The 24600-nt window shown below is 50.8% G+C and overlaps 7 protein-coding genes across 7 annotated transcripts; 4 read left to right on the forward strand and 3 right to left on the reverse strand.

Annotated features, from left to right (window-relative positions):
* Positions 1-185: 185 nt before the first annotated feature.
* Positions 186-2106, forward strand: NCS54_00897200 (Hypothetical protein; the record flags this gene model as incomplete). The annotated part of the gene is made up of 4 exons (XM_053154332.1): positions 186-486; positions 535-916; positions 1363-1935; positions 1986-2106. 4 exons carry the CDS (start codon positions 186-188, stop codon positions 2104-2106), a joined length of 1377 nt encoding a protein of 458 aa, XP_053010307.1.
* An 18-nt stretch (positions 2107-2124) lies between these two features.
* NCS54_00897300 (APH domain-containing protein) lies at positions 2125-6306 on the forward strand (the record flags this gene model as incomplete). Its single annotated transcript, XM_053154333.1, has 5 exons — positions 2125-2533; positions 2847-3094; positions 3147-3646; positions 3700-3935; positions 5249-6306. The coding sequence occupies 5 exons, from the start codon at positions 2125-2127 to the stop codon at positions 6304-6306; spliced, it is 2451 nt and encodes an 816-aa protein (XP_053010308.1).
* Positions 6307-7186: 880 nt separating this feature from the next.
* On the forward strand, positions 7187-8758 carry NCS54_00897400 (F-box domain-containing protein; the record flags this gene model as incomplete). Its single annotated transcript, XM_053154334.1, has 1 exon — positions 7187-8758. One exon carries the CDS (start codon positions 7187-7189, stop codon positions 8756-8758), a length of 1572 nt encoding a protein of 523 aa, XP_053010309.1.
* Positions 8759-16444: 7686 nt separating this feature from the next.
* NCS54_00897500 (DLH domain-containing protein) lies at positions 16445-17314 on the reverse strand (the record flags this gene model as incomplete). Its single annotated transcript, XM_053154335.1, has 3 exons — positions 16445-16771; positions 16827-17205; positions 17265-17314. 3 exons carry the CDS (start codon positions 17312-17314, stop codon positions 16445-16447), a joined length of 756 nt encoding a protein of 251 aa, XP_053010310.1.
* A 377-nt stretch (positions 17315-17691) lies between these two features.
* NCS54_00897600 (Hypothetical protein) lies at positions 17692-18573 on the forward strand (the record flags this gene model as incomplete). The annotated part of the gene is made up of 2 exons (XM_053154336.1): positions 17692-18066; positions 18115-18573. The coding sequence occupies 2 exons, from the start codon at positions 17692-17694 to the stop codon at positions 18571-18573; spliced, it is 834 nt and encodes a 277-aa protein (XP_053010311.1).
* A 799-nt stretch (positions 18574-19372) lies between these two features.
* Positions 19373-21777, reverse strand: NCS54_00897700 (Zn(2)-C6 fungal-type domain-containing protein; the record flags this gene model as incomplete). The annotated part of the gene is made up of 4 exons (XM_053154337.1): positions 19373-20302; positions 20354-20605; positions 20663-21446; positions 21491-21777. The coding sequence occupies 4 exons, from the start codon at positions 21775-21777 to the stop codon at positions 19373-19375; spliced, it is 2253 nt and encodes a 750-aa protein (XP_053010312.1).
* A 579-nt stretch (positions 21778-22356) lies between these two features.
* NCS54_00897800 (Hypothetical protein) lies at positions 22357-23763 on the reverse strand (the record flags this gene model as incomplete). Its single annotated transcript, XM_053154338.1, has 4 exons — positions 22357-22657; positions 22719-22888; positions 22947-23371; positions 23430-23763. 4 exons carry the CDS (start codon positions 23761-23763, stop codon positions 22357-22359), a joined length of 1230 nt encoding a protein of 409 aa, XP_053010313.1.
* Between the last annotated feature and the right edge of the window lie 837 nt (positions 23764-24600).

Consider the following 24600-nt stretch of genomic DNA (forward strand, 5'->3'; position numbering starts at 1 on the left):
TTCTTTAAAAATCCTATATCACGTTCGACGATAGCGTAATAGTTGCCAACTTACATAGCGGATGTCGTGCGGGAATAACCGGGCCGAGCTCGCCGGTCGTTGCTCAAAACCCCAGCTCACCACCCCTTATTCTCTTTCGTTCTTCACCCTCTGTCCTATATCTCCTCTTTCATCCATGTCTTGCCATGACTTCTCCCTTGATCCCAAAAAATGTATTCATCCGGTCGCTACGCGAATCTAGTTATTCATTACCAGTCCGGCCTGAGTTTCTCGTTTCGCCATCTGCCAAGTTGGTCAATCCTCGTGGCCATGTCGTGAACACCGATTCTGTCACCCAGACCTTTTCAGCGTCAGTGGTTACAGGACTGAGCGATGAAAGAGTGCTTTCGCTCTTTACTACCGGCTTCTTTGGCGGGTTTGTCTTTGGCTTTGAGCGCTTCATCTTGCGTATTGGGGGCTACAAGCTTCTCCCAGCCAGATACACAGGTATATTGAACTCAACTTAGACAAGACTACAATGTTCATCCTCTGCAGCTTTTGAAATCCCACCGGACGCAGTAACGATCTGGGACAAGGCCAACGTGCCCAATACCCATCTGCTTCCTGTCGGCAGCTGCTTTTTCGGCTCGTTCCGCTTGCTAACCAAGCGCATCGCCGCTGTTCCCTCTGTAGAAGAGCCCAGCTACGTCGACTACGGCTTTGGCTCGGACGAGTTCATCTTTAGCGGCTGCCACCGTTTCCAGATCACCCGTTTGCCCGTCACAGAACAGGAAGGACCTCAGATCCAGATAGAGCTGCAACATCTCCGCTGCAATCCACAGAAGAACCAACCATCCTTGGCTGAGTATATTGAGCGCTTCCACTACGTCTATGCCAAGATGTTATTTGCCAATGGAATCCAGGCACTATTATCAATGTAGATGGTGATAGATATTAGCATTATTAGATATCTACACTTACCTCTCTACTACTTCTAAAGCTCCTTTAAGCCTCTAAAATGCTCCTTCAATGGACTGACGATACTACCATGCCGGAAATCCTTTGCAAGCATCACCAAGTCCACGCAATGCCGGAAGGCCGAGAGACTTCCCCCCTTTCGTATAACTCTGGCCGTTTTGCTCGCTTCCACATTGTGTTAGCAGCTGCCTTACCAGGCAGGCGTGTTTGCCAACATGCTTCTGTTTGATGACTAGTAGTTGGAAATTCCTTTGGTGGGACCACTATGCCAAAGGCAGAAGTGAAAGGAACCTTTCTACAGGTACGGAGGCAAACCGAGTCTTATTGCTGCATGCCACCGGCTTTCAAATAATACAACGAGGAAGGAAGAGATCCCCACCAGTTCCATGATGATTTAACTCCCAGGCCTCCTCGTTCATTCGTCATTCCCGAAGCTCTCGACGCCGATACTCCTCCCCAAGCACCTTCAGTCGCATCCTCTTCGCGTCTCTCCTCTTCCAGGACATCATCGAAGGCCTCCGAGATCTCGCGCAACTCCTCCCCTACAAAACAGCTCCGTAATGCAGAGCTGCAGCAGACAGGATTTGCTAGGGCATCCTTCGAAGACGGCGAGCAGCCGGCGCCGTTGGAGCGTTTGACTCAACGATTAAGGGATATCGAGGAAGGCGACGGCATCTTACCAAGAGACCTTCAAAGTGATGTATGTGTGAGGAAGCCATCCAGGTTATTTGTACTAATCATCGCCCAGATCGCTGGCGAACGTGTACGGCCGTGGATGTTTGGGGGCAAACCCCAGTTTGGAGCCTCCGACCTACCTGGTGTGCAGACTGTCCGCAAGATACACCGTCTAGCCCGAAGATGCTTCAAGGAGAACCTCGCCGAGTCGTCCTGGAGCAATGACGTGCACTCGCAAATACTGGAGTGGATGATGCGGGATAGTCCCAACAGCGACAATGAGCTGTTGGACTACAGATGTTGGTGTGTATTGATCCCTCTCCGAGTCTCGAATAATACTAACATGGACACAGCCTGACTGCTGGGGTCATTAAGGCTTACCGACCGGAACACGCACCGAGCAAGATGGTTGACTTCTGCATCTGCGTTCAGCCAGGGACGGACTCGCCGCACCACGAAGCCATCCAATCCTGATGCCTCAACCGGCCAGGCATGTCAATCAACCACACTGACTGGGGCGACTTGACCAAGAACCCCATTGCCATTTCAATCGAGACAAGGGGACCGGAACAGTTTTACGATACCGCTCTGTTGCAGGTAGCAACATGGCACTCTTCACAATGGCGCAGTCTCTGTTGGGGCCGACGTGGCCCTATCGACGCCATCGAGTTTCTGCCCGGGATCATTGTCATTAAACATGACTGGTACTTTGTGGCAACGGGTCTTGACAGATTTGACAAGGCTCGCACGTTTGAGCGAATACCGCTGGGAAGCACAGAGTCGATACTGGGCATCTACAAGCTGTCCATGGCGCTGCTGATATTGTGTCAATGGGTGCGAGATCAGTTCTGGCCAGCTTTCCGGGTGGATATCTTGAATTTGAAAGCCCAAGTTTCTAGTGGTGAGACGGGCGCAGCATGACTGCCAATCAGTGACGAGTGATTATGGCGTTTGGAGATACCTTGCTTGTTTTATCTTGGAGTAGCGCTACATGATGCCCCTTCTGTTCTTTGGCTGCTTGGCACCTTATTGCCACCTCTTGCGTAAAGTCTACTTATTGGTGTTCCAGTGATAGCTATCGTCAGATGACGTCAAAGCGTACTCGGCGTCTTGCTGACTGTCGATCACACATCTAAGTATATCTAATGAACCGTTCAACTGATTCAAACTGGATGCTGTGTTAGGCTGTATTGTTCTATTGTTGACACTGCCAGCTACTCCAAAGTCCCTTAGTATGGCATCAACAGCCTCCATCGACGTAGACGCCAAAGTTCAGAGAGCCCTCGTGGGCACCAAATTCGAGCCCTCATCCTTGACGAAACTCTCAGGAGGCTCCGTCAACTGGATCTATCTCGCAAAGTTATCGATACCCCTCGATGATGGGACAACAGAAGTTCTGGTCAAGCATGGAGAGCCCTGGATGGCCTCCAAGCCCGAGTTTCCACTAGCGATGCTTCGCTGCGTACTGTCCATTGGGGCCTATCCCATTGTTTTATGCCACTAACTCGCCATAGAGCATTGAAGTGGAAAGCCTGAGGAGTCTGTCCGGTTGTTCCTCCTTTGGAAGATCTGCTTCCACGGATACCTACAACTTTGTCGCTCGAACACCGAACTTCTTCCACTTTGATGAGGATGGTACCAACCAGATCCAAGAATTCCTACCCGATGGGATCAATTTAAAGGACTATATTCTACAGTATTACACTGCTCCGACTCCCAAGTCCTTTGAACCGCAATGCCGCCATCTGGGCAAGGCATTGGGTAAATGGCTCAGAGGCTTTATCGATTGGACTACACGACAGGTCAAACACCGACATGTCGTGGCCCAGAACGACTTCGCCCAGGACATCAAGCACATGATCAACTTTTCATGGCTGTACGAACGCATTAAAGACTTTCCGGATATTCTCGACCCTGTAAAGGACATTCTTGGACAGGTCGAGCAAATGGCCGCTGCGGAGAGAAAGGAGGTGAGCAAGCACCAGATCATCCATGGTGACTTTTGGACCGGGAAGTAAGCCCATTGGCCCTTGAATGGACCTTCAACAGTTGACACTTGCTTCTCAGTATTATTCTACCCAATGCCCCAATCCAGCAAGGCACCGAGGTGCCCATGTTGGTCATCGACTGGGAATGTACCCAACTCGGCTTGCCCAGCATCGACTTTGGACAAATGATTGCCGAGATGTACGCTTTATGGCTGTACAAGTCCATCAACGCGGGGCTATGGATGATGGAGGGCTTCATCGAAGCGTATGGCAATGTCAGCCAAGACTTTGCCTTCCGCACCGCCATACAGACGGGTGCGCATCTGCTATGCACTACCACGATTTTTCCGGGATGGGGAACGCCTGAACAGGTTAAAGAGGTTGCTCGCGTGGGGAGAGATATTGTTGTACATGCTTGGAAGAAGGAGGCTGCTTGGTTTGAGAGGGGTGACCTGGCATGCTTGTTCCGTAGAGGTTCGGTTTGATGTTTGGGGTCTGACTGAAGGCACATACATGACCAGGTCATTAAGTGAATCGACGAGCAATTAACCCAATTGCTGCCGGTGGATATGTGACTACTGGATCACAGGCTCTGCGGTGGATGGCGCTCGAGATATCAGTTGTGCGTTTTGGACTCGGGCTAGCACGTATGGTTAGGTGCGGCCGCGGGTCTTAGGAAACCTTCCTCACTTTAAGAAATCAGCAGTAAAAATTTCCAAGAAAAAAAAAATAGCTTTATAATATAACACGTTACGAGTGACCCACTGTCGGTCTAGCTCACTCCCTTGATGACAGGCACGGCTCGAGGCACGTCTTATATATACATCTTCGCTATGGAACCCTCGCTGGAACCTAGAACTTGCAAGAAATAATCACTAGCGCTTGAATCCGGTCTCTGAACGATCGCCATCATTCTCCTTCACATCTGGCTGCAGCATCCCATCAACGACAATGCCTAAGATGACCATCCTCTTAGATCGGCAGTCTACCACACCTGTTGTTCTCGAGACCACTGACTCGCCGCCACGGCACCCTGCGGAGAGTCAAAGCCAATCCCCTCCTCCCACCATACTCCACTAGGAATCTCGCAGTATTACCCTTACTTGATGAGAAAACCCGAACTATCTTCAAAATTATTGATAGATTAGTTGACTGATAAGATCTGTAGGATGAACTGTGTCGTAATGTAGTAACATCCCAGCTGGCGGATCGGTGGAGCTGGTGGACTGCAGCCCATGGGATGCCCTACGTCTCGCAATGAAGCTCCGCTCCGACTCGGTCTGTGTGGCTCTCCTCAACAGGAGACAAAGCATCATGCTCCGCTGAATATTCCCGCCGGATCGAGCGGATTTGCGATAAGGCGTGGAGCTCCGGGGGGTTGAGATGCCCGACACGGCATAACCATAAAGCCGAAGCTATCCCGCCGGAGACTTTTGAAGAATATAAGGCCCTTGAGAAGTACTTATTTCGACGATGTGTCACTCGTTCGCCATTCATATCTTGAGCTTGATCAATAAAGCTGAAGAGCTCTCCTATCGTCTAGACATAATGAAGGAAGCAATTGTCTCCTTTGGTGGGTTTCCACAGCTCATGGCGTTTGCAGTGTCAGGATTAACCATAGTGAGCAGATCAAAGGCCGCTCGTCGATGTGAGGGATGCACCCGTCCCAACTCCCAGGGCAGGCCAGGTTCTCATCCGCGTCATCGTCTGCGGATCAAACCCGAAAGATGTCAAAAGTGCCCTTTATCTCCCGCCACAAAATTTCGGAGATGATATTGCTGGCATTATCGAAGATGTTGGAGAAGGTGTGACTGAGTTTCGCAAGGGTGACCGTGTCGCCGCTTTCCATGAGATGTTCACGCCTCACGGTGCCTTTGCTGAGTACTCAGTCGCCTGGGCAAGGTCGACGTTTCACATCCCCGAGAATGTATCGTTCGAAGAGGCAGCCACTGTCCCATTGACAGCCATGACAGCCGCAATCGGGCTATACCGAGACTTGGGGCTTCCACCGCCCTGGTCGACGGACGAGGATCGCCCTGAGACTGGCCCGCTTGTTGTCTACGGCGCTGGGGCTGCGGTTGGTGCGTTTGCCGTTCAACTGGCCTGCAAGAGCGGCGTGCATCCCATCATCGCAGTGGCGGGGCAGTCAAAGGACCACGTTGAAACGCTCATTGATCGCAACAAAGGCGATAAAATTATTGACTATCGGCTTGGCCCTGACGCGACTGTGGCTGAGATCAAGAAGGCTCTTAAGGGGGCGTTTTTGCATCACGCATTCGACTCAATCGGCGACCACGGAAGCGACAAGATTCTTGGGGCTGTTCTCGAGCCTGATTCGAAGCTTTCCATGGTTCTTCCAAGGGACAAGGCTAGAATTCCTAAGACTCCTGGCGTCCCGTGGCCCGCGGGATTCGTTGCGCCAGCATTGAAGGGCTTGGCCGAGGATACTCAAGTCTTTTGGACTGCCGTGGGTTCCATACATGGGACTTACAAGGAATTTGGTTACATCTATTTTCGTTACTTTAGCCTCGGGCTTCAGGAGGGCTGGCTTAGGTCTCATCCATACGAAGTTGTGCCTGGTGGACTTGATGGTCTTGCGGAGGGCTTGACAAGGCTGCTTGAAGGGAAGGCGCATGCTGTCAAGTTTGTATACCGGATTAGTGAGACCTTTGGCGCAAGTCAATAGTCTTAAGTTAATAGTAAATCAGTAGTGCGTTTTAGGCCCGGGTTAGTATACTAAAGTATAGCCATTGTAGTTAACATACCTGCATATACCCTTGCACCATAAGGTCCCATGGAAAGTCAAGACCTTCCTGCAAATTCGGATCGAAAACATACTTGCCTAGGAGGAGCAGGTTAATAGTGAGGAAAAATTTAATCGCTCCCAAGTCGATATTCTTCATTAACACAAACAAGTGGCCCTGTGAAGCTTTTGGCGAGGGAATTCTTGAACCGCCCTCCAAATCGGCATCTGGCGGGCGTCGCATTGGAAGAAGCTCTCAGGGCTTGCAGGGGACGCTATCAATCAACTTTCTTTTCTTCCGGGTATTGTGATTGAAGGGCATGAGTGGAGCTTTGTGGCTAGTACGCATGAGAGAGGCAGAACTGTGAGATCCGCTCGTCACTTCACGTGAATCTGTTCCTAACAAGAAATCAGATACCTTGGGCGAGTGAGGGTTCTGTCAAGATACTCTCGCCACTAGGTACGATCCAAGCTATCGCAGGAGTTCGACGGTTACAGAAGTGGATGGTTGATATGTATTGGCCATAGTATAAGCAATATGTCTTAAGGATGGTATAACAAAGAAGTAATAAGATACCAAGAACCAAAGTCTCTTTGTGTCTATTAACCTACGTGGCATACGGAGCACATGTGGTTTTAATAGTAAAAGAGTGTTTTGTTATTCATGCCACAATCCTGCGACTGTTACCGAGCACATCTATCAAGGCACTGTCCTGCGATTGGTTGGAGGTAACCTGGCACGTGATCCGGTCCTTACCCTGTCATGAGACTCGTGCCGCAGAGAACATGCCTCTTATTTCACGCAATATATCAGCACAACACGATGGCTTCCAAGTCGATCCTCAGTCTTTCCAACGAGATATTTTTGAGCATTTTCGGGTACTTTTGTCTGCACTGCCAACATGAATACAACCAATCCTGGGATGATCGGCCATTTCGCTCTCATGACTCTTCACGGGGAAAACAACAACCCGATGCCAAGTCCTGGTACTCTATCGATAGGCATACGCTGTTCTCACTATCCTTGACCTCCAAACGGTTCCGCGATCTTGCGCAGCCCATTATGTACCATGAATTTGTCTTGGGATATGGTGATTCGTGGCTCTCAGAATCATACACCTGGGAAGGCCGGCTTGTGTCGTTTATTCGCACCCTGTCTCGGCGGTCGGATCTTGCTCATCGTGTCAAGGTCATGTATATCCATACATCTCTGTTTGGACGCAATACGGACGAAAGTCGGACAGCCAATCGAGTTGTCATTCTAGAGGCGGCACACGCTCTTGGAATAGACCTTCCAGAGGCCTGGAGACAACGCATGTCCAGGGTGACGGATGCCGAGAGTTACGACTGGCCAGAAGTCTACCAAGTCTTCTTAGGCTGCTATCTTGACGACAAATGTGAGTTAACTGAGAGACAGAAGCGGCACCTTCACCGGGCAATGACCGACGGCTCATTTCCTGGTTGGCGCTGGATGAATGCGGAGCTAGTGGCGATACTGATTGCCCAAACTCCGCATCTCGAGTATCTTAGCCTCCAGGGGGACAACCGGTGGCCATCATGTGGGCTTGCCAAGTCTTCTCTCTCGGCTCTGAGGGTTTCCAACTTGCCTCTGAAAACGCTTGACCTCGGCATTGGTGGGTACCCTATCATCGAGTTGGCCCCGGGCCTGGAGACGCTGAACCTGCACCAATATACGTTGCATTTCGGACATTCAATTCCCAACATGCCAAGCCTGAGAACCTTGAGGGTGACAGATGCCTTGATGTTAGCTGTAACGCTGCAGAAGCTTTTGGATGCTTGTACCGGGGGCTTGGTGGCTTTCGAATACGAGGCTGCCAAGGACGAAACGCAAGGTCTTCGGGGCGGCCATTTTCAGCCATCAGACGCCATCGAGTTTCTCGACAAACACAAAAACACTTTGCAGGTGCTGCATCTTGACCTCAGCAAACGAGACGTCCAGATGAGAAAGATCCCCCCGGAATTGAGCCTCAAAGAATTCCCGGCGCTGAAACACGTCTTTATCAACTCGATACCGTTATTCGGCTTTGTTCAAAAGCGTGAGCAGAACGTCGACTCTCGGGTCCTAATCCAACTTCTTCCTCCTTCAATTGCTTCTCTTACTATCGAGAAGAACCACTATCGCAACTTTGTCAAGGAAGCGCTGTTTGACTTGGCAGTCTGGAAAAGTCAAAACCCAGGCGAGTTTCCTAATCTTACCTGGGTTGCCTGTCGGCCGAAAATCAAGTCTTCCACTTTGGCGTCGCTGTTCCAAGCCGTGGGTGTCAACTTCAACGCCAAGGTCCGGTCTCTAAGTAAAATCAAGCCCTATCTGAACGGCCCAAATGCCGATTCAATTCTTGTTTTCCCAAACTGGGACTCGGACGATGATCTTTGAAGGGAAAAAGGTAGTCAGGGAGGCTAGGCGGGAGAGGAGCAACGTTACTGTTCACGAGACATACTTGTGTTCACCCCCAACTTCTATGTATCTCGCGATCTATTGAACCCATGAATCTCAGCACAAATGTTTGGCATAGATCTTCTATTGATGTGACCCCTTCGCCATCGCTTACTACTGATTGAACATTTCCAATCCAACCCAGATCTACCCCGATGACAATATCAGCAACGATCTACGGGTTTACCCGCTCTTTAGGGTTGTATCCACTATACCAGGAGACAACATTCACCCAGCAAGCTGTGATCATTAGCCACAACTTCACAATGTTAGCAAGGGGAAATGACTTACCCATGGCGTACATGGAAAAGCCCTCTTCGTTACCTGTCAGCCTGAAATTCAACACTCGAATTAGTCTGTTGGAAGACGCACCTGCATCCCTGTGACCCTGTCTTCTGCCATTTATGAGACCTTGTCTTCCCCTCACAACCTCACGCATACAATCCACGCTCGTCGTTCTCTTGTCATCGAGTGTTGGATCAGTAGAACTTCGAGGGAGTATACAGGTCAAGTCCACTGCGACAAGGTTAGCCTTGAATTATGGACGCGACGAGAACAGCCTGACCAAGTGTGTTTCCTCCTCCGGTGAAGGCCTCAGCGTGCGTGGACTCGTGGATGAAGACCTGAACTAGAAAGTCGCCCAGCCATTTGATACCGCGTTTTTCATTGCCATGGAAGTCAGGTTTAGCCAGGAGATCGTGTGCTGCTTGTTTTTGGGCGTCTGACGGCTCTTGGCCTACGTCGACGTGCAGATTGCGATAGTGCATGCCTGCAACTGAGCGCTCAGAATCGACTCGAAGCCATTGGGCATGGTAGGATGGGCAAAGGACCATAATCTCTTCGACAGTGTCGTACAGTGCCTTGTAAGTGTATGCGTTGAGTCCGTCCCCGACAGGGACGCCAAAGCGTGTTTTGGTCTTGGCAACCGGGCCATTATCCGGGCCATCGTCCGGGCTATTGTCCGAGCTATCATCCGATCCGCTGTCTTCTTCATCATCCGTATCATCGTCTGAGTCGCTGTCTGGATCCTCATCTGAATCGTAATCGGGGTCATCTGGATCCACATCGCACACCAGCTTACGCTGCACCCAACTTTCCTTGCCATCCAGAGTGGCAGATTTCTGCAGAACCCAGTACAGATAATCGCCCGACTCAGTAATGACAGCTACGCAAGAGTTAGCATGCAAACTTTGAATGTGGCCAGGCGAAGCTTACTGTCATCGTTCCCGGTGGCTGCGTTGGACATGTTAATCACAATTCCACTTGAGGATGAATGATGAACTTGCCTTGTTCATATGTTTCTCCGTTGCTGTTGGTCTTTGAAAGAACCTTGTTGTCGTTGCAGTAAAGGTTGATGTAGGGGAAGCCACCACGTATCCATCTTACAGGCTCGCCGTTGAGGTATTTTTCAAGCTGATCCGTAATGGTTTGTGCTAGCTCTGTTTGTGGACGTAATTAGTAACTCAAACTAAGGGTATACATGCGTCACCTGGGGTAGTCATACTCCGTGTGCCTCTTAGAGTCTCAAAGCCCTCAAGATTGCCAGGAGCGTTTGCGCCAGTGTAGTGTGTCGAAATGAAGGCACGGTAACTCGCAAACGCGTTGTGCTCATCAAAGGTCCGTTGACTAGAAGTAAGCTTATCTGGTCTGAGCTCTCCGGATCCGTCACTTCGATAAAGACCGATTGCCAGATCGAGATGGTCCACCATATTGGACATCTACAAGACCGAGTCAGATGAAGGGCTTCTGGGGGAAATGGAAGGGCGGCTCATAGTACAATGTCCTTGGCATCCTGGATAGTTTGAGCTAGCAGAGGACTCATAGCCGAGTTTCCGCAACGACTGAAGATTTGCCGCTTGTCTAACGACCGGCCCTGCAGGTTGAGAGTTGTGTTGGGCATTGTGGGCTCATCTTGAAGAAAACCAAAAACCTCGGTAGGGGCTGTGAAGACAAATCTGGAACACAGTAAAAGACAGAATAAAATGGAATTAACTGTCAAACAGCGTAAAGACATGTTGAAAAACGTGTTGAGTGAGTTGAATGGGAGGCAGAATGATTACCAAAACATCTGCTACTTTTTGCGAAGCTGGGGACACCTGCTATCTATTCACGCGACAGTTCCTCTGATCAATGTCCAATTAAACACCCAACTACCGGCACTACCGGGTATGAGTTCTTCAAGATCTGCCTTGCCATACTCGAGTGGACTCAATGGCACGACAGGTAGATCCCCATTCCCCAGGATGGCGGACGCCCCGGCGCTTAGGATAGAGTGAGTCCGGGCGTCTATCGGGAGTGAGGCCAACTAAATGAGCGGGATTTTCTTTAAGCAAGGGTTGCAACATGCGGTTGTAATTTCGCTGAGTTCCTGGCCTGTTGGTGGTCGCAGCTTGAGGGGCGCAGCACAGGTTACAACCAACACGAGTTTCAAATGTTCTGCTTGTGGGCCGGCTGGGCCTTGACGATTGTTGCAGTTACATCAGAATTCTCTGAATATGTTGGCGCTAGCCAAATAACCTTGTTTGATGGTTCGGCGGTTAAGTATATGCGAAACGTTCGATATGCGGTTGGTTGGACCTATCGGTCCTATAGAGGTGTCCGTTGGTTCGAAAACTGCACGACCCTTGGGCCAACAGAGGCTGAACAGAGGCTTTGATAGCACCCGTGAGCTTTACTCAAGCTTGTTGGTGCATCGAAGCAGGCAGTGCTCAGGGCATCGCCATGTTTCAGTGACATCGGGACTGGAGACCCTTGGAAATTGAGGTGTTGCCATATCATCTGCGCTTAGACGGGAGTCAGCCTCGCTTTGAATTTGCTAATACTATCACATTACGCTTAGAGTGGTTTGACTTTTTACCAGATGCTCAATATAGACTCAGCGGCTTCCTCACATCAGTATCCTCTTGTACTTCACCACAACTTCATTCATCTTCTCTCGTTCCTTTTCCCCTAATTCTCGATCGCAAATCCCTTTTTTTTTTTCAGATACCTTATTGCCGCTTCTAGAATGCAGCTGATGACTCCCTGGAAGAGAATCTGGGGAGGCCTTTGGCTCTTGGCAGTTGTCGACGCTGGTAGTATGACACAGCTGGGCATCGAACGGATCGTGACCAAGGGAGATACCTGCCTATCGCTATCCCATGACTGCGGCATCACTATGCAGGAGCTCGTTAGCCTTAACGGCGGAGACAGCAGCTGGTGTTGGAGTCTGCGTCCTGGTCAGAAGGTGTCATGCTCATCTCCCAAGGCATCAGAGGCCACTACTTATAAGCCGCTGGCCACTGGCCATCCTTCCAAAGCGCATCGAAACACTACCAGTAAGGCACTGCCAGCTACTGACGCTGAGCAGGCTGGGAAGAGTTCGCACATTGGTCCGTCATATGGAGACCATACCAGGGGCCATGCGAACGATGATGCAGCGCCGCACAGGCCTTCAGTCACCAACATCTTCTTCACCACTACCACGGGTCATGTAAAGACCACCACGAAATTTTTGGATGGGTTGCAAGCCTCTTCTGCCACGAAATCACCCACTATTCTCAATGGGGAGGATTCCCCCCTTTCTGGAGAGCCTCCCGTTTCTGAGCCACATGCCAGCGCAGACGGGAACAAACGGCCACTGAGGACATTCTCAATGAAGACGGTTCGGAAGAACACTGCCAATGAAATATGGCCAGATCGCCCTTCAATCTTGGAGCAGCCATACGCCGAAAAGAATATCGCCACGGTGGTGGTTACCATTGTGTCCACCGTAATCACATGTCCGTCAGACATGCCTACCCACCATACGGAAGATGAAACCACTGGCCGCCCATCTAACACCAACCACATCGACATCAGTTCTAGGAGAAGCCAGTTTGAGGCATCGTCACAGCCACCCAAGTCCCAACCTTTGAAACAACCCACCCTCGTGACTGAGATCGGCAAGACAAGCCCAGAGTTCTCCGTCACCTTTACAACCTTCCATTCTTCCAGGTTCTGGAACTCATCTATGCCTGCAGCATCTGGGCGAAGTACCGGGTTTTCTGACACAGAGAGTTCAGCGGTCATGTCTCCCACTGGCACACGCATTCCATGTGAGACCAAGACGTCAATTTCTAGCACAACCCAAAGCTCTATTGGCAGCTATTTTGCTTCATCCGAAGACGAAAGAAGCGTATCAACCGCTCTGGGATCAATCACAGCGTCGAAAACATCGATTATCACTCAGTCAAGTCCCAGCAGTTGGACAGACAACCCATCCACCTCGGAAAGATGGCTACCTTCAGGAGCGCCCAAACTATCTAGTGCCCTTACACCGCCCTCTGCTACATACGTGTTTACTACGACTGGCAGTCTGGTTTCCCAAACTGGAGAGAGTACTGTCGGCCATCCAAGCGGTGCACCCAGCCTTACTGCGAGTATTAGCCAACTCACTACGGAGACCGAAAACTCAGATCCAACAGCGTCGCCGGATGCCTCAACCAGCGCAGACCACCAACAAGAAACAGAAACCAATCCTGACGCCGAAGGAACTGTATCTGCGACCCAGTCCACTGGCTCGGATTCGACCTCGTCCCATGGTCAAAGCACAGATGTTAACTCTTCCCCTAGTACCATATTCACGACAGGTCAAAGTGCATCAAGCACAACTGACAGCCTACAAGAGTCTACGAGTACTGGTCAAGAAAACACTGAAACGAATCCATTTGCCACAAGAACTGGTGCTGTTACGACTGAACCAGGCACTATCGCCAGTGACCAGTCGACAGCCGAGTCGACCCTCAAAACTCCAGAGACTGACATACAGCCAACTGGTGAAGAGACTCAAGCCTCAAGCGAGCATAGTCTTTCTATTACCGGAACAGAGGCTGCTACTAAGCCTGAAACGCACAGTGGCGGCCAGACCACAACCGACTCTGGCTTTTCAACAGCCAAGACAGATACCGGGGAGGTGACGGAGAGTACAAGCATGGAGGCAGCCCAGCCTAGTATCACGACTTACCAAACTTCTACCCGGACCGGGTCTACTGTCACCGAAACAGAGCTATCTTCCACGAGGAGTGATCTTGGGTCCACAGGGAGCGACCTTCCTTCCACGGAAAGTAGCCCTGCTTCTCATACAGAGGCTGGCCATGTTTCAACGGAGAGTTTTTCTGCTTCATCAAAAAGCAGCCTCGCTCCATCAGAGACTGCCATTCCCACCACCGAGTCTGGAGTTTCGACTACACAGTCCCAGTCTCGGGTAACCACTGCTTCAGACAAGAGCGAAACCGACACATGGACAACTACCGCCAAATCCGAGGCTGACAGCATTGTGACAAGAAACACTCCCGTTAGCAGCAGTAGTGAAAGTCCGGCCACAACCGATGAAGTCCCCACCGGTTCTGGATCTTCCATCAACCCTGAGATCTCCAGCAGTGCCGAGGAACTTTCTGATGTTCCGTCACCCACAGGTAGCGAGGCTGGAGGGGCATCTACAGACACGGGCATTGATTTTACCCTACCACCCTTGCCCACTATAGATTTCACATCGGCCTTCGGCACGTTGCTCCCTATCAACACAGACGGGTCGACAGCAACTGGTCCCATAACCAAAGGGCCAAGCTCCAAATCTGCAACCACGAAGGGAGGCTTCGATGACATACCATTGCCCACATTCTCCGACGATCCCCCCGCAGAGACTGGTGCGCCCTCAGACTGCAAAGGACAAGATTGTGAAGTGGGACAAGATTGTGACGGCCCAGAATGTACTCGAGGAGGTGATTGTTTCGGTCCAGCCTGCACCAAGGGGGGTACTTGCATCGGGCCAAAGTGCACACGTGGTGGACAATGCCGAGGAGACAAGTGTGAGCACGGTGGCGGCTGCGAGGGCATTAGATGCGTGGTGGGGGGAGGCTGCTTTGGAATCGGCTGTGTTGCGGGAGGTGTCTGCGTTGGCCCTTCGTGCCATCAAGGCGGGCCCTGTTCGCAGAAGATCCTAGGAGACTGCCCCCCGGGCAAATGTACTGGGAAACAGTGCGATGAAGAGGGAGACAAGGACTGCACCAGTAAGACGACAGCCGAGGCCTGTACCGAGACCATCAGCAGCACCGCCGTTGAGACATCGCCGACGACGAGCTGGTCAACAACTACAAAGACGTCATGTCGGACGGTAACGGAATGTGACGTGAGAGACTCAACCGCAACAACTACAATCACGGGGACCGAGGATCCGGAGCCAGAAGCCACCCCATCAGGGTTCTATAACTTTGACGACGAAGACAATACTGACCAATCCATCTGGGATGAGCTTCAGGATGACTATGATGAGTGGCTCAGTGAAGCTGACAACATAGCTGCCACCACCACGACACAGCCAAAAACGACGCTCGCCACATCCATAAAACCTCGCAGTACCGTGACGGTGACAGCGAAACCTGACCCCACACCTAAAGCCGAATGTGACTTCGCGGATGGAACTGTCTATTGGGAATTTTTCATATCTGGGATCTTTGACTGGGCTGACGACGGCGGCAAAAAGTTGAAGGAGGAGGAGACCGGCTGTGGGGCGCTAACAAACTGGAAGTGGCTCGATGGGAGTAACCATAACCAGGGCCATCAGGCCTCTTTCCGCCTCCCATTCTTTATGAAGTCGGGCTGTGTGGAGCGAGCCATCGTCTCTGCTGGTGGGCCAAAGATCCAATGTGAGGCCTTGGATGATTTTCACTTCCAACAGATTACGTCGGCTATGGATGGCAACGAAGCCCCTGGCTCACTGCCTACGTTACATCCAGGGTCAAGCAAGGTGAATAAGGACGGCCGGGAAACATCGACCGGCTCGGCTCCTACATATACGCCAATGGACTGGGGGAATTAGGGTTGAGTCTTACTATGAGGTTGTATGACTTGACCCATTGACAGATTCAGAGAGATTCATGGAGGGAAGAAAAGGTAAGAGAGAGAAGAGGGAGATAGATAGAGACGTTAATTGCATAAATGTACCTACAAGGGAGGAGTCCACCGATACTATGGCTGAGATCATCTCCCTAGATAGATTCGATCCCGGGATGGTGAAACTGAGCGCGATGGGAGTATTCACAGTCTCGAAAGAAGCTCGCATCTCAAGTCGCCGAAAAGCTAGTGATGGCTTCAGGGGTCAGGGTCAACTGTCGGATTGGACCCAGCTTCAAGGGTGGTCACGTGAGGTAATGAGATCGGTCGGAGAAGCCTCGGATAGTCTAGTCCCAATTAGGAAGGTCCCTTTGCTGCCTGAAAAGGAGGGACGCGGGAGACTCAAGAACAAGAACGCAGGGAATCTCCACGATTGAAGTGATTGAGTCAGAGAGAGGGACCTGGGTGTGCGTATAACGTGAAACATGAGGAGGGTGGAATATGGTCCTGTGGGAAAGCTCCTGGGTGTCTAGAATCTGTCGGCTGGTTGGAAAATAGCCGACCTTGGATTGATGTCCCACAATTGATAAATTTACATCCAATTCGCATCACCTACCCTGCAGTGACTCACCTACTGGGTTTTGATGCTGTCAAGTATAGATTGTTGTGGCTGATGGTCTCCCGCGGACTCTCTCGCGGACTCTTCATTGAAGACAAGAAAAAAGTAATAATTCAGGGTTCTCTACTAATCGTTTGCTCGCCAGTAGGAAGTTCTCAACTACAGCCCAGGTGACTCTTAAACCATGCTACTGCTTGATTGAAAGCTTGGTCTTTTGCAAACTGTTGCTTCCTGTCGCCCATATCCCCCCTAACAGCGAAGCCGTGATGTACTCCGGAAAACAGGTTGATCTGCCACTCGTTCTTGGACTTGGACAGAATAGCTTCACTCTCATGGCGTTTCTCCGCAGTGAAAATATCATCATGCTCGGCGGCAGCAATTGACAGTGGGCCAACAACGGCAGAGAGTTCCTGTTCCTCCACGAAAGAAGGATGAGCGACAAAACCGCATCCGATGCCGTTCTTGAAATGGCGGATGACATACTATATTGTGAAGTTAGTACGCTACACATGACTTTGGCTCAATGATGCAACCAACCTTTGCCCCTAGGCAGTATCCCACTGCGCCGATCTGAGTAATTCCCTCGAGGCCCTTGAGATAATTGATTCCTGAAACTACTATAGGATCGATGGCTTCCTGAGTGTGAGGATTATTTCCCTGAGATCCTTTATTCAGCCACCCCATTATGTCGAAGCCATCGGGCATGTTCAAGGGCGCCGGATCGCCATTGAATATATCAACAATGAGGCAGGTATAGCCCTGCTCGGCGAATGCATCCGCCATAAGCTTGCTATTCTGCCAGATTCCGACAATGTCTGGGATGTACAAGATGGCAGTGCGAGCCTGGATGGAAGGCTTGGCCAGATAAGCGTCAATCTTGCCATCGATCTTCACCATGGTCTCCCCGGGAGTACCCCTTGATACATGAGCATTGTGTTCAGAAGATTGGAAGTAGCAAAACAAGCAAGGCCTTACTGATGAAGGGTGCCAGTGGCACAGCATGTGGCGGGCGGATGGGAGGACATGATTCGTCTGGGTCAAGCTTGAATATTTGGAAAACTCTGGTGAAGGTAATTTTGGATGGAATTTACATTAATACGTACAATTCTTGTGATATAACTAGTAGTAGTTCTTGGTCGAGAATCGTTTGTGTCGTTGATCTAAACAGAAATCGGTGGACGGCCCTTACGCTTCCGAAAGTTTCGGCAGGGATCCGTTCCGAGCGACGGAAGGTGGATCTAGATCCACTTTCCGGAGGCCGGCGATTCATCTTACCTGCGCATGATCATCAACAAAGAAGGAAAGACAAGTACATGATATATTTATCATTCTTCTGCGGTCATGACTGGCACTGTTCCCGCTCACTCATTCCAATTTATTCAACCGCCAACCTCTATCCATCATGCCGTCTGATGTCCTCCACGATGTGCGGCCCATGTTTGAGCTTCGCGGCCGCAACTATGTAGTCACAGGCGGAGCCCAGGGAATAGGCTTTGCGTGCACCCGCGCCATATGTGAGATGGGTGGCAATGTTGCCGTGTTGGATATTCAGCAGAACCCCGTGGACGAGTTTCACACACTAAGCGACAAGTTCTCTGCAAAGGCCATCTACATCCAGACTGACGTTACTTCCGAGGACAGCATCAAGGCGGCCTTTGCCAAGGTGCTGCAAGAGTTTGGCACCATTGATGGTTGTGTGCCCGCTGCTGGCATTGCCATCGACAAGCCCTTCTTAGACCAGACGTGGGACGAGTTCACCCGCATTCAAGACATTAACGTTTGTATTCGTCTTTCGCCAACTGAAAGGCTACTGACAGGACACCAGGTCCGAGGAACATTCTTCGTTGCCCAAATGGCAGCTCGTCAGATGATCAAGCAAGGTACAGGCGGTAGCATGGTCCTACTAGCCTCTCAATCCGCCCACATCGGCCTTCCGGGTTATCGAATGGCCGCATACAACGCTTCCAAGGGCGGTGTGCTTATGCTTTCTAAAGCATTGGCAGTTGAGTTGGCACCGAAAAATATTCGCGTCAACACTATCTCGCCTGGATTTGTCGACTCAGAGATGACGAGAAAGGTTCGTGAGATGAAGAGCAAGCGGGAGGGTGAACAGATGTGGCTCGCGCCGCCTAATCAGCGACTCAGCACTCAGAACGATCTCACAGGGGCGGTGGTTTACTTGCTGAGCGATGCTGCTCGACACACCACCGCAGCTGACATTCCGATCACTGGCGGTCTTCATGCGGGAACGATAGATGGGTTGATTAGCTACGACAATCAGTAGGCGTTGTGTTTCAAGCGAATTGACATTTATATATACTTGTTGTTCATCGTCATCAACAATGTTGCACATCCAATGCAGTTCAAAAATATATCGTCCTACTGCTGATAGCCTCAATTGCTCAAGGTCATCATTCCTGTTTACTGGTTCCTCCTTATGGCATCTCGCTTCCATGACAACAAAGAACTCTCTACGCCATGTTTTTTTTTCGTTCGGCGTTTAATGCCGGCATGCGTCGATAACTGTGTTCTTATTGTGGTATAATGGCTTCTTTTGGAAGCGCCACTAAAGGTGCAATAACCTTAAAGAAGGCAGGAATAAACTCACCCTCCTTTTCTTATCAGCCGCCCAAGAAATGATATCCTTGTTATATGATGTCAGAGCAGATCGCTTGGCGGTTACAGCTAGCATCACTTGCGGGCCGGGGCCGGCTATGAACGATTGCAGGGGTTGGAACCGGCCCGCAACGCGGATAGAGCACCCGGCTACACTAAGCTCAACCGTTCAATTGGAGATGACAAAAATAGAGGTACTGCTTCATGTCATAGGAACAAGTTCCAACTGTACCGCTGCAAGATCCCTTATCTTTCGTCAAACACCAAGGGCGTATGTGAATTTGGGGCTGGTGCAGAGGACAGGCAAGATTCATCACACACACCAATCTGTCGCAGAAGGATCTCGGGCATGTGCCGTGCTCATCCATGCCCACGAATAGCGCGTACCATGGTATGGAAAGGCAACAGGACAAGCTCAGAGAGTGCCATAGGCAACGCCTAGATTACAACGTCGATATTGATACATCCTAAAAGCTGCTCTCTGAAAACATGTGGCTTACATCGCCAAGGGGCCACTGGAGACGAAGTGAATCTGTCCATCCCATAATTACATCTGTGTCGGAAAGAGTGGACGGCATATTAAACCCAAATCCCTCAGAAACATTTCCATCATACAGCGGTGGCGTATAGCCCGACTGTGACTGAAAGTCCAGCATCTCCGGCTGAGGAATGAAGCCCTCCCTCGGAATCGATTTTGAAGTGTTAGCCAGTGTCTCCTCTTCACTATCTCCTGTACTTGGGCCTCTGAGAAGGCCTAGACTTAGGAGAATCCGTCTCATCTCCACTAGCCTCTTTGCCAGTCTCCGCGCAGAACGTGACCGTTTTGCATGATTCAACGTGACGCATTCTGCCATGAGAAAACTTCCGCCGAGGGAATCAACTAGATCTGGCGCTAGATTGGACAAAACAGTGGTTTTGTTTTGCTTGAGGAATGCTATAACCAAAAAGGCAAGTCCAGATGTACAGGCTAATATGTGTTGGAAGTAGGGGTGTTGTTTGCGGTAGATGTCGGTGTAGGTGTCGAGCATGTAGAGAACGTGGCAGATATCGTAGACGAGCTCTGTTGCGGCTCTGAGGTGGTTCTTTGTTATTTCGATATCAGATTCTGAGAAGAAGAAGGGTTTAAGTAGTTGACTGCGCACAGATTCGGCGCGGAGGTTCAGCAAGATGGCCCACGTAGGTGGCCTGGTCGATGGATTTGTGTGCCATGTACGGCATTCAGATAGAGTGTAATTCCCAACAGCCTTTTTCCTCCACTGGTCAATCTGGAAGTTCAACAATTCAAAGGCATCGTCGTCGGTGTATCGCTCCCCTTTGGCAGCCCTGGAGATGGGCTCGCCGAACCGGTCACTAATGAGTATAAACGAGAGCATGGCCTTTAAATACGGATGCTGAACCTATTACGCATTAATTTATGAAGATGCATAGAAATGAGTTCGTCTACTCACGGAAGACGTCGAAATAGAGCTGAAACTGTTTTCATGAAAGTGTAGTGGTAGCCCAGTGGCATAGCTCCACTGGCGGTCAAGAATTACGATGCTGCTTATCAAGATGCAAGCCTCTGTGCGCTGGGCATCCGATGTCAGTGTGTGATTGAACACCTGGCCATTATGAAACCCGAGTTCCATCAATGTACGACCGGCAATTCCACACATGCGCCAGGCGGAGCGCGGCATCTCTTGGAAGAAGTCATACCATCCCTATGGCCCTTGAGTCAGCTAAGGTCAAGTCATTGGCAAAGACGATTGATCCTGTACCTTTAGGAATATGATGGTGACGTGTTTTATGCTGTAAGCCGGGGCAGCCAGTTTTGCATTGACCGCGTCTTCAAAACTGTCCCGAAGAAGGGTCTCCTTATGGCAGTGATTTGGCCTAGGGTCGGCGCGGAGAGCAATAACAAGAACGAGGTTGAATATCATCAAAAGCTCACAAGAAGCAGCCCCAGAGTCAGAGTCTGCATACCAGGATTGAGCCTGCTTGATGAGTGCATCTATGTCAACGACAGGATGAAGGTCTCCAACGACCTCCTGATAAATGTGCACAAGCTGGATAGCCTCTTGCAAGCCCATGATGGATCGAAAGGTCAACAGTGGCGTCGCGTCTTGTCTGCCCACCGTCCGAGGCGATACTGAAGGTCGCTCATCCTGAGCAGCTTCGTCGTCAATTGTGTCGGACGCGGCATCTTCGTCGATACTGGCGAGTTGGAGCTGCTGTTCTTGTAGCGGTGGACCGGGACAGCTGTTCCTCCGCAGTTTCAACTGCCCAACATTCAAGGTGTAATCTGGGCTGGTCGGACCGTAGAAGCCGGGGGAGCCGGCTGCTCGAAGGCGTTTGTCGGCAGTGTTGCGGACATCGTGAGCGCTGGCCTCGTTGTTGAACCCTGTCGCGAAATCGTGAAGCTTGGCAGCACCGGCACTGGAGATGGGGGGTGGAGAGTTCGACCGGTCGCGGTTGGCCATGTGAACTTGAGATGCCAGGTTATCCAACTGGTCTTGCAGCGAAGACAGTAATTCGACCATGGACTCTTGATTGGTGCTGCTGCTACTTCAGTGTCAATGATGCGACGTGGGAAAACGCAGTCTTACCTGGACGATGACGAATTGGCTCTTCCAGGATCTTGTCTTGGCCTTGCCTGAACCATGTCGACATTCCAGCCATCAGACTCGAAGCTGGTGCTGTAGCTACAGCTCTGGCCGCGATCCATGCAATACCGGCACGGCTGTCGCCCATCGCATTTGCCCTTCCGACGTCGGCAAGCACCGCACGCGCGTAATACGTAGGGTGCTCTGCGTTTGCCTGCATCTCCGCCAGTGTTGCCTGACCGCTTCAGAACCCGGGCCGTCTCTCGAGATTGTGTCGCGGTGGTAGCCATTGTCGAGGAATTGATCAATTGAAGTCCAACAAGCAATGGGCGGGTGGTTGGAGAAGGGGAAATCGAGTTCGGTCGGATAAGAACCCAGGGTCCAGGGGCTGGTTATGGTGCAGGGAGATAAGCATGTGCTGGTCGGGTATCTACCGTATCAGCAGCGCTCCAATTCCCACCTCGTTTGCAGGCTTAAAATGCGGGGTAAAACGACGCTAAGCCAGGACTGTGAGGTGCAAGTAGGTACCCCAGACTTTGGCTCGATGTGCCATGGATCTCCTTGGCCGTGATGTACCGGCAGGTGGCGAATTACTTGATCAATGGCCAACGAATGATCGATCACAGCCCTTATCATAACTGGGGCCTGATCCCAGTCAAGGAGATGGTGACGACACACCTGGACTAGGGGCACGGGGCCAAGGATCGCGACAATCTGCAAGGGCACAATCCTCAAATCGTTTACTTCTCCCTCATTCTTCGAGTCACGACCAGAAGTAGACCCCACAACACTTCACAAAATCATAGAGAATCCAAGGATTGCGTTAGAAACTTTATTTACGATAAACGATTCATCCACTGCCATCTCAGCTATTCTACCTCACGGACTTTGTAGCTAAACATCTCGTTCGAAGGTACCGAATTCCGATCCCTCATCTTGCTGGCCGTCTCAATTCCCAACACCGGCACCCGGAATTCGAAACGGGACCCTTCCTTCTGACCCTGAACGGGATATGGAAATGGGAGATACTGTGGCATCAATCCCAGCTGGGCAAGCACTGTACCCTGGTCCCAGCTAATATGCTCGTGATAGAGTCGATCACCTCGAATATTTACCACTGCTGTGAACGGCATCTCCAGCTTCTTGAAGGTAGGTGGGACCCCGGGAAGCCTGTAGTTACATGTAAGAGGCTGTGACCCTGCGGGAAAGCGATGTTGATGACGTCACTTACAGCCAGTCCACTGTGGCATCGTGGGTAAACTTGTAGATGAATTCATCCACCACACGATCGATTCCCATTGTTCGACTGATAAGTTCCAGCTCGGTATCTACTGAGTTTTGGAATATAAAGTGTCCTCGATAGAACTCGGATAATGGTCCGCGGCCGATGCCACCAGTAAGCTATAGACATGAATGAGCGTCAAGATTTTAATAGTCCTCTCAACATCTCTTCACTTACAGTGGGTACGTGGTTGACATATGGTTGATCAACCATGGTGCTCATCGTGTGCTCAACGGACCTGTCCGCAAATTCGTAATAGGTATGCTCGTCCCAGATTCGTTCGAGATCGAAATAGGGACCGCCCATCAGTGGCTTGAGGAATGTTAGGTTCCTGGTGTGAGAGAGGGACTCGGCCCAGTAGTCAAAGTCTTTGTCAAACGGCGTAGCCATGCGGAAGGATTTTCCATTGGCATATGAATATGTGGTCACTCCATCCTCCTTCTTAGTGATAGCTGAACTGCCAGCTACATGACGAAGCACAGGGACCCCACAGGTCTCAAGTTTATCTTCATCTGTGGCACTTGCATATACCACGCCGCCTACCACATTCGGTGAACCAAGGAGGGCTCGGGCCGCCTGGCTCCATATTTTGGGGTCGTATGCTATAGTTATTTAGATCTGTTTGATAGAGCGTGAACTTTCAAGACAGAGGTAGCTTACCGACGACACCAACCTTGCTATTCTTTGGCTCCAGTTTATCACAATTGCTCAGCGCCTCCAGAGCAACGCCAATGACCTCTTTGGCACCTCTGCTGAAAGCCTTACCCTGGATTTCAACTACTGCATAGCCCTCCTCGGCCCACTTGATGAGAGCAGACGGGACACCTTCAATAATTTGAAGATGTTTCTCCGACTCCTCTGTTAGAATAATAAGGCCTGGACCACGACCCAGCCTTGAAAGTGGCGGGAGCAGGGTGATGCCCTCACCAAGAGATTGAGGCTTGGGCTGAGGTAGTGGAGCCGGAGGCTTGGTGATGTCTGCGTACACGGGCATGGTGGTTTGAAGTTGCGAGCTGGAATCTTTGCCTCAGCCTGCCTTGTCTCTCTCTTGGTTCTTGCTCTGTAATTGTATTGAAAATGAATAATAGCTCCCCCAGGGCCACTAGTTTCGGCAAATGCACTCAGACTTATACTGATTGTGGCATAGTCTGTCTCCTTGCTCGGTATAGTGGGGGAAATGATGGCCCAGCCCAGTCATAGCTCGAGAGATAAGGGTGGATACCTTTCTCGTTCCGGTCGGGAGTTCCGATCGGAAGTTCCGTAGCGTCGTTTACGATGCCCCGGGAAGCGCTGGAGACCAAGGGAGTCAAGATAGGCAATGAATCTAAGTTGCAGACGCCATACCGTCTTACCCCAGATGAAGCTGGAACGTCTCCCTGGCCCCCCTGAAGCCCAGATACGAAGCGACGGACAGTAGCGTTCCGACTTGTTATCACACGATCAATCTAGACCTGTTTACGTACAGCTGAGCAGATGATAGATTGACGATTTCTAATTACGATAAGCCACTTTGTGGGGAGTTGGGGTCGCTCAGCGAGATTGGAAACGCCCTTGTTTGTTGAGATTCTTTGGCGGCTTTTCCGTTCCTAGTGATAGGATGTAACGCACACCTTGCCATTAAGGAAAGACGGTATGAACTACGTCGGAAGTTGCGAAATGCGCTGGCCGGCGGAACTAGCAGGCTGAAACCACCACATGCCCTTGTCGACTGCAGTGTATCAGAACGGTGTACTGTGATTTGCAGCGTGTTGGCAGGGAGAGTGGCCTTGGCCAAACAGTTCCGGATACGCCGCCTTCGTAGTAGCAGCCCTATTGAGAGGAACGTAATTGT

The sequence above is a fragment of the Fusarium falciforme genome, chromosome 7 (genome assembly GCF_026873545.1).
Source record: "Fusarium falciforme chromosome 7, complete sequence".
In the NCBI taxonomy this organism is placed as follows: domain Eukaryota; kingdom Fungi; phylum Ascomycota; class Sordariomycetes; order Hypocreales; family Nectriaceae; genus Fusarium; species Fusarium falciforme.